The sequence below is a fragment of the Penicillium expansum genome, assembly GCF_000769745.1.
Source record: "Penicillium expansum strain MD-8 chromosome Unknown contig46, whole genome shotgun sequence".
Lineage (NCBI taxonomy): Eukaryota > Fungi > Ascomycota > Eurotiomycetes > Eurotiales > Aspergillaceae > Penicillium > Penicillium expansum.
This window is the reverse complement of record NW_015971183.1, coordinates 163,534-180,011: the sequence shown is the minus strand read 5'-3', so window position 1 is coordinate 180,011 and position 16,478 is coordinate 163,534. Positions and strand designations below refer to the sequence as shown.

At 49.3% G+C, this 16,478-nt stretch overlaps 5 protein-coding genes across 5 annotated transcripts; 3 read left to right on the top strand and 2 right to left on the bottom strand.

Annotated features, from left to right (window-relative positions):
• Positions 1–248: 248 nt before the first annotated feature.
• On the top strand, positions 249–2,947 carry PEX2_016230 (condensin subunit BRN1; the record flags this gene model as incomplete). Its single annotated transcript, XM_016738899.1, has 3 exons — positions 249–322; positions 372–939; positions 995–2,947. 3 exons carry the CDS (start codon positions 249–251, stop codon positions 2,945–2,947), a joined length of 2,595 nt encoding a protein of 864 aa, XP_016602416.1.
• Positions 2,948–3,680: 733 nt separating this feature from the next.
• On the bottom strand, positions 3,681–5,245 carry PEX2_016220 (uncharacterized protein; the record flags this gene model as incomplete). Its single annotated transcript, XM_016738898.1, has 2 exons — positions 3,681–4,715; positions 4,769–5,245. 2 exons carry the CDS (start codon positions 5,243–5,245, stop codon positions 3,681–3,683), a joined length of 1,512 nt encoding a protein of 503 aa, XP_016602415.1.
• Positions 5,246–9,056: 3,811 nt separating this feature from the next.
• On the top strand, positions 9,057–10,871 carry PEX2_016210 (C2H2 zinc finger protein; the record flags this gene model as incomplete). Its single annotated transcript, XM_016738897.1, has 1 exon — positions 9,057–10,871. One exon carries the CDS (start codon positions 9,057–9,059, stop codon positions 10,869–10,871), a length of 1,815 nt encoding a protein of 604 aa, XP_016602414.1.
• A 1,717-nt stretch (positions 10,872–12,588) lies between these two features.
• PEX2_016200 (uncharacterized protein) lies at positions 12,589–13,147 on the top strand (the record flags this gene model as incomplete). The annotated part of the gene is made up of 4 exons (XM_016738896.1): positions 12,589–12,651; positions 12,705–12,794; positions 12,872–12,896; positions 12,951–13,147. 4 exons carry the CDS (start codon positions 12,589–12,591, stop codon positions 13,145–13,147), a joined length of 375 nt encoding a protein of 124 aa, XP_016602413.1.
• Positions 13,148–13,360: 213 nt separating this feature from the next.
• Positions 13,361–15,963, bottom strand: PEX2_016190 (Serine-threonine protein kinase 19; the record flags this gene model as incomplete). The annotated part of the gene is made up of 4 exons (XM_016738895.1): positions 13,361–13,893; positions 13,969–14,487; positions 14,795–15,373; positions 15,426–15,963. The coding sequence occupies 4 exons, from the start codon at positions 15,961–15,963 to the stop codon at positions 13,361–13,363; spliced, it is 2,169 nt and encodes a 722-aa protein (XP_016602412.1).
• Between the last annotated feature and the right edge of the window lie 515 nt (positions 15,964–16,478).

Genomic DNA, 16,478 nt, shown 5'->3' with positions numbered 1-16,478 from the left:
TTGGAATCAAGCATAAGAGAGTTGACTGTTGAAGGTTCAAAAGGATGGACCAGGGTATGATGTTAATACCTGATATTCTAGGCATTAACGCTCCATGATTACGTGACAGATAGTGCATCACTGGTACGCTTGGACCGCCGTATGTTTGTTGACTTCCCCATTTGTTTTGCTTCGACATCAACCCCTCTCCATCGAACTTTCCATCTCAACGCTGTTATCGCCATCCCCTATCGGGGGCAACCGCAACCATGCCGCGCGTCGCAAACAAGGTACATCGCCGTTCTAACGGCACCTCGACCCCGCATAAAAACTCTCCGGTCAAGTACGTATCTGGTTATCTCTTGGTTATGACATTCAACTAATTGAGTCAGGATTCCCCTCAACGATGATGAGGGCGAGAAGGCAGCGCGTATGGAGGCTCGTCAGGCGCTTCATGATCGCCAAATGAGTCAGATTAAAGCCGCAGTCAAGACGCCTATGCCACCTCGTCGATACACCTACGATCGTGAAGGGAGCGACAGTCCCGCAACGCCTCGACCTTCCGGTCATCGCAGTCGCACTAGCGATGTCAATGGACGCGCAGTGACGCCGATGAAGCGCGTGCCTATCCTGGCCAATTTTGAAGAGTGGATGAAGATGGCGACCGATAACAAAATCAATGCGAATAACTCCTGGAACTTTGCACTGATCGACTACTTTCACGACATGTCATTGCTGAAGGAAGGAGATGGTGTAAACTTCCAAAAGGCCAGTTGCACCCTTGATGGTTGTGTTAAGATCTACACCAGCCGAGTGGACAGTGTCGCAACGGAGACAGGAAAACTTCTGAGTGGACTGGCTGATAGCCGTGACAAGAGAGGGCGCGGAGAAGAGGAGGCAGAAGATGGCGATGAGGATGAGGAAGGCGAGGACGGTCAGCCTCGCAGGTCGCGAAAAAAGGTATGCTCTATACGGTGTCAGAGATCTAGGACTTGACTAACCAAATGGTCTCTAGACACGCTCCCATGAGGCTACCCTCGCGCCGTCATTCTCGTCGTTACAACTGAAGAAGTTCGAGCTAGAGTTCGCCGTAGACCCGCTATTCAAAAAAGCATCGGCAGACTTTGATGAAGGAGGCGCCAAGGGCTTGCTTCTGAACCACCTTGCTATTGATAGCCATGGAAGAATTGTGTTTGACAGCAGCGACGACGCTGTGGACGATAGTGCCAAAACCGCCGAAGATGACCGTCAAGGGTCTGCGGATCCCGACCAGCAGGACGAGGACCAAACAAAACCAACCCAGAAACCCGCAAGCGACACCTTTGAAGATAACACAGAGATCGACCTTGCCACGCTAGCGAGCCAGTTTTTCCCAGATTTGGATCGTCTCGATGAACAAGATATTTGCCCATCATTAAAAAACCTTGACTTGGGTGATCCTAGCGGGTCGCTGGATCTCCCTCTCCTCAAAGCGCCAGAGGAATGGCGACAAGATAAGATGGACGAAGATGGACGAGCACCTGACGACCCATCTGGTATTATGCTCGACGATGACAACGCTGTCGGATTCGATGATGATGATGCTACCCTAGCTGGATTTGATCTCAGCGGGGACACTGGGTTTGGTGACGGAGGAGAGGTATGGGCTCGGGAAGCCGCGTTAGAACCAATGTTGAATGTTCATCGGGTCCACGACGGAGACAATGATGGCGAAGGCGAAGATGGCGATGAAGACGCATATGCCGTCTCTATGTCTCATCAAACTAATAGTCACGACCACGAAAACATTCTGAGCTACTTTGACAACGCGCTACAGAAGAACTGGGCTGGCCCAGAACACTGGAAGATTCGAAGAATCAAAGAGCATGCAACACCCGCTACATCAGCACCCAAGCAGCGCAAAGAGAAAGAGCCTTTCGAGATTGATTTTGCTGCCCCTCTAGATCCTGCTGTCGCAGAATTGATCTACACCCCGGCCAGCTCCAACTCCGCCGTCTCATTACCCAAGACGCAGTGGAAGACAAAGGGTCGCAACCTCCTTCCCGACGACAAGCATTTCAACTCTCGCAACCTACTCACATTGTTCCTTAAGCCAAAGGCAAAGATGGGATCAAAGAGGATTCTAGGCAAACGCCGTCGGCAGGATTTGACGGCTGGTAATGGAGACATGGATGAGGCGTTCTGGGCAAATCGCAAGCCGGAAGAAAACGCCGGCGAGGAAGGTGCTGCGGGTGCCTACGATGCCAACTTCTTTGCTGATGATGATGGTCTTGCTTTCCCGAACGGCATGGATCTCGATGACGACGACAATCTGCCATTCGCAGATGCCCGTGAGATGCTTTCTCCGCCAGTAGACGGGCCTCAAGGTACATCAGGCGGAGAAGCAGGTGGAGCAACTGGACTCAGCGCGCTCTTGAACATGGTCGGCGCCACCCCTGGCCGACCGGGCGCTGGCGGCTACGGATCACAATTAGTGACCCAAGGTGGTCGCCGTGCACGACCAGACTACGTGGCATATGCACGTGTCGCAAAGAAGGTCGACGTTCGGCGCCTCAAAACGGAGATGTGGAAGGGCATGGGCGAGCGCTTAGTTGACGCTGTGGACTTCGCCTCGGCTTCACAACCAGGGGCCGTCTCCAGTGAGGCTCCGACCGAACCCGAGAGTGAATCGGATGCCCTTGTTCCGCCCACACCCAAGGCCGAGAGCCCAGAGCAGTCTGTCGGTGGCAAGGATACTGGCCGGCTACGGTTCACGCAAATCATGAATTCCCTCAAGACATCCTACCCGGCTGAAACCCTACGTGATATCAGCACTTCATTCGGGTTTATTTGTCTACTCCATCTTGCCAACGAACAGGGCCTCGTGCTCGAGAGTGATCTCAGCAAGGTGGGCGCTAATGCGGCTACCCTGGAAGAGATCTTCGTAAGTAGGGATACACACGCCATCATCGAAGAGGGAGGAATGTGATAGCCTTGCTTTTGTTTTTAGTTGCATGTACAGTTGACACGGGTAGAAGCACTACGATATGCATGTTGGTCACGAGTGATGGACAGGACGGTGTGACTTGATAGATCCTTGCGGCGTTGTGGTTTTGCTTTTTCCTGTTCGCAGTGAATGGCGCTCTTGGGTCTTTTTACCTCTTCGGATAACTTTTTTGTTGGAATGAATTCAAGCGATTTCACATACATATTTTCTTGTTCAATACCCAAGTAGTCTTAAGTTAAGGTAGGATCAGTTCGTCTCACCTTGATGTCGAAGGTTGGCACCAATGCTTTCTAAAGTTCCATGGCCTGTGGTGTTGAGATGAAGGTCGATAAGGAGTTCATTTATATGTATCATTTATCATTGCAGTATATTCATTTATTGCATAAAAACCAAACAAAGTAAATACACCAACAGTGTACCAAAGGCCAAATAGGTATCTGTATCTCACACCAAAACTCCACACACCCCAGGGTGTACATTAAACTCCATAACGAGGAGAGGGGAAACAAAATAAGGTCGAACAAGTGTCCGATTTTGAAGCAGATCGATCCAAAGTGACGGCCCGATGTGTATTTTCCAGATTTTCCACGTTTTTTTTATGTTTTCATTGTTTTCAAGCACTTCCATTTTCCCTCGTGAGAAAATGGAATTAAACCAAAACATACCAAGTCAAAAGAAAGAAAAAAGCAATCTTGTAGTCATTCGTCATTCAACTTTACTTGCGTACAAGGGGCGGGAACGCCGGCACCATGGGACTCTGATAAGCCCCAGGAATCGGCACGGAATCGTAAGTGCGCTCACCGGGAGCACTACCCCTATTCATAGGCGGACTTTGGCGCTGGCTATGAGGAGGCGGCGGCGAGTAATGAGAAGGAGGAGCAAACTCCTCCTGGGCACTCTGCGGGGTTGGCTGCTGAACCTTGATAGGAGGCGCCTGGAGCTGGAAGGATGGGGTAGGGCGAGTAGGCGAGCGCGGTGAGGCATACTGAGTAGTCTGGGGTTGAGCCATGCCTTTCTCGGCGGCCGAGTAGGGGTCCACCGGGCCGGCGGCGTAGAAGGGAGACTTTGAAGGGTAGGGAGCGAAGCCTGCAAAGCCGGGGGTGTTCGGGGCGGACTGCAGCCGCAGCTGGGCGAGGTATAGATCTGAACGGGCGTTGTCTCGGGTGTCCATGGACTTCATCAGCTTGCGCTTGCTCCAAACGCGGTAGAAGACTACCACGTAGATCAGGATCACAAGGACTTCGATGACGACTTCGATGATGGCGCAGACAAGGCCCCAGTCTTGTAGACGACAAAGGAGAGCATAGTCAACGCTGTTGTGGTAGAGCTGCTCGCGGGTGTTCTGCGCGCAGGACCATCCCCACATGTCCTTGTTGTTTCCTGTGGATTTGGAGTGCTGGTACACTGCTGCGCCGACGATCCACATAATGAGGTTCACGGCGAAGAAGGCGATCGAGAAGCTGGTGTAGTAGATGGCAGTCTTCTCCGCGCGTCCGTGGCCGCCCTTTCGGTAGGCCCAGAACACGATTAGACAGGCGAATAAGGAAACGCAAGCCATACCCAAAAGGAGGTACTGGGCCCATGGGTTGGTGCCCTCTGCCCAGGCAGGAAGGCTGTTACGAGTGGGCAGGTGCTTGGTTGTGTTGAAGACGGTCAATGTCACGGCTAGCAGAGACAATACAATCAAACTACAGCCAAAGTTGATGAAACGCAGGAACAACTTGGCAATTCGAACACGAAGTTTGATTCTCTGGTAAGGATTAGTAAATTGCATTAATTAGCATCGTGGGGCGGCTTTCTTACCAAGTCTCGGGCGTTCTCGACTTCAGCTTTCTTTTCTTGCTTCTCAAGCAGGTACTCCTCACGGAAAGTTGGACTGAGCGGGTTCAATGACTTGGCTGTCTGCGGCACCTTCAGGTCAGGTCGGAAAGGCGACATTGGCACCTGGTCATTCGCATGCTCATTGTTCGCTCCCACGTAACCGAATCCCACATCTCCAACATCTCCCCTCGCTTGGGTTTTGGGAGGGTCGGCGAAAGGTGATCGCCCAGCTTCTGTGCGATCAACGGGAGAGTGAATTGATGTGGCCTCGGCGAATCGAGCAGTGCGCGGACTCTTGAGCGAGGCATTGCTCGTATCAGAGTCGCTGCGTGTCTCTCGCACGGTGTGCTGTGGTGGAGGGCCCATTGCACTGTGATAAGAGGCACGAGTGAGATCTGTAGGAACAACGGGCTCGTATGTCACAGGAGAGTTATCTCGGCTATCGTCTGATACCGCCATTGAATCGATGAACAATGCAGGCAAATGAATCAAACAATTAGGTCAAGAGAGCCAGCTCTCGACTTAACGGCCACAATAATAGCTGCTGGGAACAGAACGACCCGAAATCGAGTCGAATATACACCAAAGAGCCACAAGTGTGGTGGGACAACGGCTGAACTATATCAGGATTGCTGTAAATCACCGATACCGTGTGCGAAGCCTGCGTACACGAGTATTAGATAGCAGATGGTGATTGAAAATGAAGAAAAATGAAGATAGTCTGAAAGTGACAGGAACCGGCCTGGGCACCTTGAATATCAATAATGTTCGAGTGCTGGCATGGTCCGAGAGGCGGGGGGACCAAAATGCAGGCTTCAGATTCTCGTCACTTGAGTCGGGCCAGAGTAAGCGCCGAGGGGGAAGTTGCAGCAGCGACCAGGGACATGATTGGAAGGTGCAAAGTCTGTCAAGCCCTCTGGCTGCAAGTGCACTGTACCTCGAGGCGTTGAGAGGGGAGTGTGACTGGCCGGCGGGAGTGATCAGCCAAGCTTGTCACAGTGGAGTAACGGGCCAGTGAGATCGAGTAGGGGCCATGCTCACTCCTCACGATGCACCTCCATCACCCCAGCCCGGCGCTAATCCGCCGATCGCCCAACCACACAGAATGCAGAACCGCTCTAGTGTGTGAGATGAATGAGCGGTCCGAGGGAAACCGGGAAAAATGTGAATGACTGGACGGAAGTCCCCTGTCAACCCAAATTCGAGGTCCAGTCATATAACTGGATTAAGCACTTTGGATATTTTGTTTGAGAAGTTGGAGAGGGGGAAAACAGCCCAGGGTCTGTGCACCAGGCTATTTTTGCTTTTTTTTCCTACTTTTTGCTGTGAAGCAGATCAGATCACACCCGTGATAGTGCCATAGTGCCTCGCTCACGCATGTTCATCACTACGGAGTACTCGTACTTATTTTCAGTAATCAGTATGGAGTCCACAAAGTGAATCAGCCTTTACAGAATACTTTGACTTACCTTCTTCTCATACCCTATTCTCGTCTCCAAGTCCAAGATTTTGATCCTAATATAGAATCTACCCAGTTAGATATAATATGAGACTTTCCCAAGACTCTATATTGTTGTATGCGTGAATATTGAGATTGGTAGCCGCCCAGGGAGGAACGCCACCCAACCTGCAGATATGCATAGGATGTCATTTCAGTCAAGAGGTACCTTGTTATTGATGTCCTTCATTCCCCTTCGCCTTCGTCTTCTCTTTCTTATCATCTCCAGCTTCTCCCGAAACACTCCTATCCTATACAGTCAATCAGTCATACCACAACCATACATCGGATATCTGCCAATAGGATGGGATGCCCCGGAAAATTTTTAACCGCCGACGAGAAAGGCGCCAAGATTGCAAGCAATTGCTGTTGTCTCTTTCGTCACTCTATTATTTGCTCGTTATCACCACCGAAAAAGAGAATTGCACCTATGACAACCGGTTGACCAACAGAAGCCATGGTTGAAAAGATCACCGAAAATTGAAGGGCTGATATTCTGACTGGTTACAGAAATGCCGCTTAGGTATTTATCACGAGAGCATCATCGATATGCTAATAAGTATGTTGTATGGGCCGTTTCATGTTGATAGCCAGCTAATACTTGCGGGGCTTCCATAGGATTAGAGGTATTATCTGTGTTGAAGTTCAGCAGCCTTGCACTTGTATTGCATCCATAAATGGTCTAGTAAAATCAGCTGACTTTAGAAACAATCACCCCAAACCAATACCTACTATTATGGTCATCTGAAAGTCCCAAATACTTGGATAGTAATACATTCCCCAGAGCTTTGAAGATCAAAGCGATTGTCGAGTGCAAACAAATTGTATGGGAGCTGTTTGTTTACATCCCAAGTTACCTCTGTGAGGGATTTGATTCACCGGGTGCAGCTATTAGCGACCTGCCAAATAAAGAGTCACTTAACTTCTGGTCTTGGTCGATACGGATGAATGTGGAGATACTGATCAGATCATAAGAAGACAGTGGCAAGATGTTAATATTAGACCAGTTCAATGGGGTGATTATAAGTACACCGAATCGGGTATGGGCTTCCGGGAGTGGCAACTACATGACGAAAATACATTCCACCAGCAGAACACAATGCTTAGGATGATAATTTGCGTAACGAAAGTTATAGAAGATACCTGATTCAGATTGTGGCATAGTCAATGCTTGATAGAGAGTTCCGACGCCACCGTAGAATGTCAACCCTCTCGAGTAACACAAACATTCCAACTTATCTGCAAGACTTAGTATGAAGGTTCGCGTTTCATGCAGGCAACTAGAGGAATTTATAGGGAATGACAAGTATCAGCCACAGGCTATTTTTGGGAGTGGAGTAAGCAGCCGTAGAGGATTGAACAACCTTGGGTAGCCGCTAGGACACTCCACGGGGTTCCTTGGTTCCTGCATGGAATGTGTCGTCTACGGGGACGGAGTACTCCGTAGGATGTTTACCTTTCAATCATTGCAGGCTAAAAGAACTGGTATGTTCTAGATGTTCATAGATCTATATATATTTGAAGACTTGTCTAAATAGTCTATGTTTAGCATAAACAGTGTGGTACGGTTCTATGGGGCTCTGCGTGGAGGTCGATCCCCCGAGCCACCTGAGGCGCTTACAATGTACAACGTTATAAGTACACTATGTGAAACATGGCGCAGCAAATGTATTGCGACTTGTATTACCAAGGCACTATTGGATGATAAGACATCCATAGATCTTAATAATGTAAGGAAAGAATCTAAGTCGTCTGAGGTCAAGGCAGTATATCACATCGAGTCTTCGTGTGTGTACTACCCAGTAAATACATAAAATGAAGAAGAATACAGAAAGCTCTCAATACCACCATATCCACCATCATATCCACTTTATCTACAGATCTCTAAAAGACCAGGCGTTCCTGTAAATTGTATACAATCTATTATGCGCGGATTCCCGGGGTGACATCACTTTCATTGCCTCCTCTACGTCCTGCACTCCATATCAAGGCCATGATAATACCGGTTTGACGAGACATGATCTCATACTGTTTAGTACTACATCAAGATGTAGATCATACTAGATTTCTGTACTTAAATGGACTGTAAGTGAAATGCAAGGCAACGTGTACTTTCTTGAAGAGAAGGTCAGCCGCAGTCAGTGCCCCACGAGCCAGCCACAAAGTGTTAGCGGTCTACACAGCCTCAATCCTAATAAGGTACTGTATACCTGCTTGTACATAGTATTTATAGTGTAAAATCATGTACTCAATACTTTACTGCCTCAGGGTTCATTTCTCCAGAGCCTCGACTCTCCAGTCCCCACCAAACATATCATCCCCTGCCCGGTTCTGTCCACACGTTCACTCTCTTTGTGTTTTTTTTCTCTTTGCCTTCCAATCTTATACGGTAAAAGGTGTAAATGGTATGAGACCAGTTCATTACCATCCACTTTCCTGTCTTCACCACTCAAATTCTCCCATCTCTTGGTCTGATTTTGTTCCTGCGCCCAACCGTTCCAAACTCCAGATGGCCATTGAATCTCATCCACTCATTCCCCGATCGCTATTTTAAAGGCCTAAGCCCCTGGGATCATTCAGGTGGATCTTTGACAAGTTTGAAGCTGAAACCACTCGTCAGCTTGCGCCACACTCGTGAGAAACGCCCCACACGTCCTGGTCTTCGCTCTCTTTCCCCCCCAACCTCGTCTGCTTGACATCTTTGATATATCCCGGTGGATGAAAGTTAGTCAAGTTCCTTTTCCCCACCAATCCTTCTCACATTTTCCTAACATGGCATCTACAGTAGCTGTCGCCTTTGCTCGTCCACCCTTCGAGGCTGGCGCGAAACATTCTTTCTCCATGGCGACGTTGATGTCGAATAACGAGCCCATCGCCGCCTCCAACTCACTATCCGGAAACACTGTCACTAGCTCTGAACCTCTTTCTTTGTTTAAATCCTCCAAGCCCGAGAGCCTGAGCTCGATTGCCAGCGCCGGCCTACACGTCTCGCGATCGAGAGATCAACTTCCTCCGATGACCAGTCCAACATCAGTACCGGCGGATCAGCCGGAGCATGAGAAGGATGCTGAACGAAACAGTTCACAGGTGGCCCGAGAGGCTCTAGGTGCAAGCGAAAAGTCGCCAGGTGCCCCGATTCATGAGTCTTCAGTTCATGCATCCCCGGAGCATATGCAAATCGACTCTCACGCGACCGGATCACCATCGGACCCTTACGGTTCAAACGATCATCACCACAACTCGCTAATGCATACCTCGACTGTAGCCAGCCCTGGTCCTATCGAGGAATCCGCTTCTCAGGATGGAGATCGACGGTCGCGCGATGACTCCGAAATCGACCACGATGGCAAAGCATTTTCATACCCGATGCCTACGGGCAATATTAACGACCCGCGTCGCGGCCTGAGCCTACCGAATGCTGGCTACAATCGAGGCAGCCCTCGCTCTCCGTCGGCGAAGAAACACCGCTGCCCATACTGCGCAACAGAATTTACGCGGCAACACAATCTCAAGAGCCATTTGCTCACCCACAGCCAGGAAAAGCCTTTCGTCTGTCAAACCTGTCAGTCACGTTTCCGAAGACTACACGATTTGAAGCGTCACACAAAGCTTCACACCGGCGAGCGACCACACATCTGTCCTAAATGTGGACGTCGTTTCGCCCGGGGTGATGCGCTTGCTCGACACAATAAAGGACAGGGAGGCTGCGCGGGTCGACGCGCGAGCATGGGCAGCTTTGCAGCAGACGACGAGTATGGCGACGGTGCGACCGGGGGACACGACGACATGGATGGGTTGATGTACACAGCAGAGCCTGAGCGTATGGATGAAGAAGATGAGCGACGAATGACCATGCCGAGCATCCGCAAGCATGAGGCAGAAACAGTTGCTCGACCTGATTCAATTCACTCACGCCAGTCAAACACCTACCCGCCAATTGCCGCCGGTCGTCCCAGCCACCTTTTCCCACCCCCAGCCAATCATGGTGGAAGCGTGTCAACATCAGCTTCGCAGTCTACACACATGACTTTCCCGCCCGCAGGCCTCACCTCGAGCTCGTCTATCTTCCCTCCCAGCAGTATTAGTGACAGCCCTAAACCCCTATCCCCGAACGCTCTTTCATCGCAACACGATAGTGCACCGCCACATCGCGCACACTCTCCTGGCATGGGACAGTCCTTACCACACCCGCAGTCCTCTTTTGGACGAGCGAATCAATCTTCGAATCACGCGCCACCCACACTAGGCTTGCCCCTGCCGCAGCCAGGTGCGCCCCAGCTGCCTCCGCCGCCGGGTATGACCTCCCCGGATGGTCGGTTTGGCATGCAAGCTGCAACCAAACACACTCCTTCGCACAGCCACTCCAGTACCCACAGTCTATCTCACCTCAAGGGATTCGATGGGCCAGATGCCAATTCCAATGACGTCAGCCAAATCGACAAACTTTGGGCGTACGTGCGGACAATGCATGATGAGTTGACAGGTTTACGCACCGAAGTTGCCGCCTTGCGGGCGCACGTTGCGTCGTCCAACTCAGTGCCCCCGGCACCGGTGGAAGTAAACTTGAATAATGCCGGACCACGGTAATACGTTCTTGGGTATGGTTCTAGTGTGTACGATATGGCGCACCGTCAGCCACGTGAAATGGCTGTTATGCCCTCCCCTCCTTCTTCACTTTGTTCATACGTCTTGATTATCCCATCCTCCCTCGAGGGTCAACCTTGATGCCCTCATGATCACCATACCGACAGTCGCCGGCGTCGGTGTTTTCTATGCCCCATTACTCCTTTCCTTTCTTGTTTTCCCCCTTTACACCTGGAGTCATATCCCCCGGGAGAGCCTTTCCGTTATAGCCTACTTTATTCATACCTGGAGCACGCTGCAGAGTGTGTCCATTTTCCCCCTCTTTTCTTTTTTTTGAACAGCCAAAGGAGTTTGGCGTGCCGAACAAAAATGGTCTGACATCGCGGAACCGCGACCTCGACCCCCCCCCCCCCCCTTCCTATGTGCTGCTGTCGATTCCATGTGAAAGATGGAGTCATGTGATTGTGTTTGGATATGTGCATGGATTACGCTGGTTTTGGAGTTTTTATTCGTAATCTGCTATTCCCGACTTAGTTAGTGATAATATACACTTTAGTCATTACGATATCCATTGTAATAATTCCAAATTTTTTTCTTGAGCTTTTATAGCTTTATCATTTCATCATGTATATGTCACCGTTATATAGGAGAAAGCTATGTATGTGCCCTCATGTTTGATAAGAATTAGCCCTAGACTGAGAAATATCTGCCCCAGGGATTGTAGAATACACAGTTTTACTTGATACCAGAGGGTATGCACGCACACAAACCCATTTTTTGTGATTATTGTGCTCTATCATTGATTGAGATACCTAGTTTTCATCCGGCCGTTGAAGGAGTTTAAACTTTATTTCTTTAGCGTGAAGTTGTTCAAGTATTTCTGCATCTTTTTCTATAACTACACTCAGTAATGTACTCATAGGTCAATGCTATGATAAAGTCCACAAGAATTCTCCAGGGGCCGTGGAACACCCAAGACGATCTTTTTAAGGCTCAGGAAGACGTACTTGATCTTTCTTGTTCTATATCGGTGTCATGTTGTGTATGTCTTCCTCTTGCATTGCCTAGGTGCTAGCCACAAATGTATAAACATGTATGGACAAGAAATCTCACATCTTATATGCAGAAAAGGTGTAGTGGGAAGGCTACTAACTGTTGTTCTCAAGAATCAAAGATATCGCCCAAGGTATGTAGTTTAGGCAACTATGAGTTTGTGTCTGTTATATTCATTTGCTTGTTCGGCTAGCGGATGAGAAAAGATATTAAGAAAAACACCAGAAAGACAGCAAAAAGAACCATCAAAAGTCTATTTCAGTGACTCCCCACCTGCATTTTCCTCCCATGTATCCATGGATGATCATCTTCTCAGGGGTTATAGTCATGGTCTACTCCGTAGCCAATTTTTTGCTCCCACTATTTTGAACAAATATAGGGGTCAACGGCCCCCCTTTCTACCTCTCTGACCCTACATTTATATTCTAGATATCTGGTCTTCGTTTTTGGTTGAGAGTGAACGTAGGATCTATAAAGTAAAATGAAACATAATAACTGCGGCGTATATATATATCCCCACCCACCGCGTCGTAAGGGGCATCTTCACACCTGGTGACCTGGCAATTGAGCCGAGGCACTTTAAAGACTTCATTTACTCCGTAATCAGTACACATCTCGAATTGAACCCTCGGAACATTCTTTTTCTCAACAGATTACGACTTTGACAATGTCTCCTACACTCCTACAGGCATCGGCTGCAGCCTTCGCGTTGCTTTCTGTTGGACACACGGTATGATCCCCAACCCCAGAAGCCCCTGAAGGACTATGTTGATTGCTACGTAGATCAAGGGCAGGCAATGGACAGCCGATCCAAGATTCAAAGCTATCGCAGGCACTAATTCGTGGACCTGTGGGACTCTGGGGTGGTACCAGGTGCGTTGGAAGTTTTCTATATCAATCTGGCCTTATTTTGCTTCATACTGACTGTCCTATTCGGTTTCTATCAATAGGGGAGTGGCTTCTTTTTGTTGACCGGTGCGTTCATAGTACCACCCCTCCTAGTCAAGTTCTAATCATGATTATCAATAGGTTTGCTACACTGGCAATGGTCGCGAGATCCTAGTCTCCTCCAAGATCCACTGAGCAAAGCGATGGCCGGGATCGTGAATATCCTACTCTGGGCTAGCTCTGTCTGGTACATTAAGCATGGTATCAATGATACTGCCATTGTCCTTGCTATATCTGCTACGTTGCAGGCCTTCGGTGTTGGCAAGGCTTGCCTGTGAAATTATCACTGAGGACACATGTTTGAAAGATACATGTACGGGGGGATCTGATGAGCTCGGGTGTCTTACAAATAAATATATTCTGTGTTAAACATGTCTGCTTTTGATTTTGGAAGTTTCTGTATGTTGATCATAATCCGTAGCCGTTGAAATTATCCGATATGACATAGTAGAGTGAAGGTCAAGAAGAATACCCAACAGACCAGGAACAAATTAGCCCTCTTCCAGTTGAGAATCCTGCTCCAACCTCCTCTCCCTCCGCTTGATAGTCCACCCGATAAACAATCCCACATCAGAAACAACGGCCCGCGGCACTCCACCCAGCGCCCAGCTCCGCTGAACCCACTGAGGAATCTTCCCCCCAGCCTCAGAAGTCGTCAACATAGTCCATCGAAGATAACGCTCAGGATTCGTAGCAGGGGTATTCGAATCCGCGGAAGCCGGCGGATCCGAAGCTGGCGGGGCAGGAGCCAGCACACGCTCAACCCGCTCGAGACTGGCATAGTACGCGAAGACTGCGCGCTGCGGGACAGCGTCCATGATCTGCGCGTAGAGTCCCTCGTACTGGGATCCCGGAATGATTGGTTTAGTCAAATAGAAAGGAATCTGTACCGTCATAAAGCCGTGGCCTGGGTTGGATTGGGATACTGGGTATGAGCTGGCGAAGGTCGCCGACATAGTCCAGGATATGAAAGCCCGGGGCCGGATTAGTGCCTCTGGATGGAAGGTGTGTACAATAAGATTGACTAGGCTTTGGTTTCAGTGGGCTTTCCCTTTGTGTGTGTGTGAGAGAGCCGTCTTCGGGGGATTTTTATACATACGTTCGACTTCGAAATGCTTGTAGTTCATGTTTCCGATAGTAATTGGCTGGTTGAGATCCCATTGTCTCGGCTCGTTCCATTTCAGCAGTTGTTTTACGCTCGTCACACTGGGTGTGTACTCCATCTCGTGCTCGGCATGGTTGTAGCGCAACCCGTCGTGGAATTCCCATAGGGAAACTGTCCCAGGCAGACTATCAGAGTCTTGGTGGTCACTTTCGCGACATACCCAGAATTCCTTTTTGGGAATTGAGCCCTCCTGGGGGGATTGGAGTGTTCGCCATCCCTGTAAAAGCTTTACCTTTGCCTTTGAAGGTGGAGAAGAGCGAAGCTTGTAGTCTGGTTTTAATGTTGAGGGGAACTGGTTGAGAAGAGGTTGGGCTTCAAGAAGGACGGCCTGGATAAACTCCCGCAGTTCTGGGGTGTTGGCATCCCCTTGAAGATCTGGGTGACGGGGGAGGCTGGTGAATAGATGTGGCTCGAGTTGGATCAACGGCATGATGGAGACATGGAAGGAGAACGCTTGGCAATAAAGAAAGTAAATGTGCAGATGAAGAGAGGTGGAGGGTTAAAAAGAAAATGCTAGAAGTCAGAAAGTAAATTAAATTTTGATAAGATTATGTCTTTCTTATTTGTTTGCACGGCCCTGGAGATCTCCCTAAGGTTATTTATTATGTGAGAATTTGAGGGTTGCCCGTTTAGGGGATTTCAAGAACATAACTATCCTCTAGACTCGATCAATTTATCTATCAAAATAAGTACATGATTGATATTATTGATCAATTTAGTAAGCAACAATTTATGTAAATTATATATAGAAACTATAAACAGCGGATCCCAGGTCCAACGCTGCCAGTCTCAAACATCTCCACTAGTCCCGCGCCTAGTGCTTCTTCTAGCGCCCATCGAAAGTGCATCCCATATAGCTCTTTCCATTTCCTAGTTTTACCCGGCAGGATGCCTGCAAACTCGCCACGGGCTCGCTTGGCTAAATGGAAACTCTTGTCTGTCTCAATAGCTCCATCCCATCGATCCTTCAACAGGCCCAGAGGGGCTTCGCCGGAAGCGGACCGCCGGAGAAGAGCGAGGAGATGTGCACGGCCTGATCCTAGCAATCGGAGATATGTTCCAGTGTTAGGAAGAGACAAGAAAAGAGTTGCCGCACGAGCCTGGGCGGCTGACTGCACGGGGCGCTCGGAGTGCGAGATAGACTCGCTTCGACTTGCTGACGAAGTCGCCATTTGAGGTAGATTAGGAAGTGATGCAATACTTAATGTGCCCTGTGTGTAAGATGACGAGGAGACAATAAAGCCAGCGCGGAGCAAGGCTCTGTACTCATCCGTCGTGAAGACCCCCTGCGATATCGCCGAGGAGGTCCCAATACGTTTCAGGATGTCAAGGAATTTCTCTGCAAACCCGTCAATTCATGACGCCCAAAGGATCCTGACTCGAAAACTCACCCTTGAGTGGTTGTTCCAATGCAGGGCTTTCCTGCACTAGCTTGTCCCAATCCTCTGCTAGCACCAGGCAATCACCCAGCCCGGCCGCATCATTTCCTCGACCCGGTATAATGAGTCGCCGAATCCGACCCGTTTGAATCTGTTCAACAATCTCCCTTTCCACTTGTGTCGGTGCCTCCAAAAGAGTATGGACATGGGCCACGGAAGCAAGTGGAGGCAAAGATCGGCGTAGGTTGAGGACTTCTGCGATGCGCGTGCTGTTCATCCCCGCCCGTGTGGGAAGTTCTTCGAACATGCCATCACGGATATATTGGATAGCCTGCAGGACATTCTGAACTGGAGCAGTGTCTGATATAAAATGAGATCCGCCTATATCTGGAAGCGGATCATCAAAACCTAGATCGGCAGTAGGTTTTAGGCCGCCAGATGTAGGTTTGCGGCGCACATGGGCAGCAAAAGGCGAGGGGCGGGGTTTGGGAGCAGAGGCTTTGCGTTTCTTGACACCTGATACCGGAGCGGAGGTGAGACGCAAGGTCATGGCAAGGTCATGGCAAGGTCATTGCAGATGCACTTTCCAAACGTAACGGATTCGGAGGAGAAATAATACCTCATGTCAGGTGACAGACAGATATTCCGCCAATCACAGGCGGTCTGTCATAGTTCTGTAAATAAATTACCGTACGGGGGAACATCCTGACCCTCAAGTGGGGTAAAACCGGTACGGAGGCAGTACTACCGTGTGTACAAAGTATGTAAGCTCAAGTCAGATGGTTGTTGGTTTCCTTGGTTCCGCAATATCTTTTTGATTTGCAAGGTCATTCCAAGTTCTCTTCATATCTGCTCTGAATGAATGCAGCATCTACTTCTGCTTGGTTCTTCTTATTTGTCCTGGCAATCCACAGGCAAACTTGCTTCTCCATCACTTGGCACCTTCACATGACGTAGTCATGAGAAACACATCGTGTAACTAACCTTTTTTTTTCTCAGCTTGCTCCCGATTGTCAAGACTCCAGCGGCTAGTTTACTTGTCGCATCGTCAAACCTGCAGGTTTC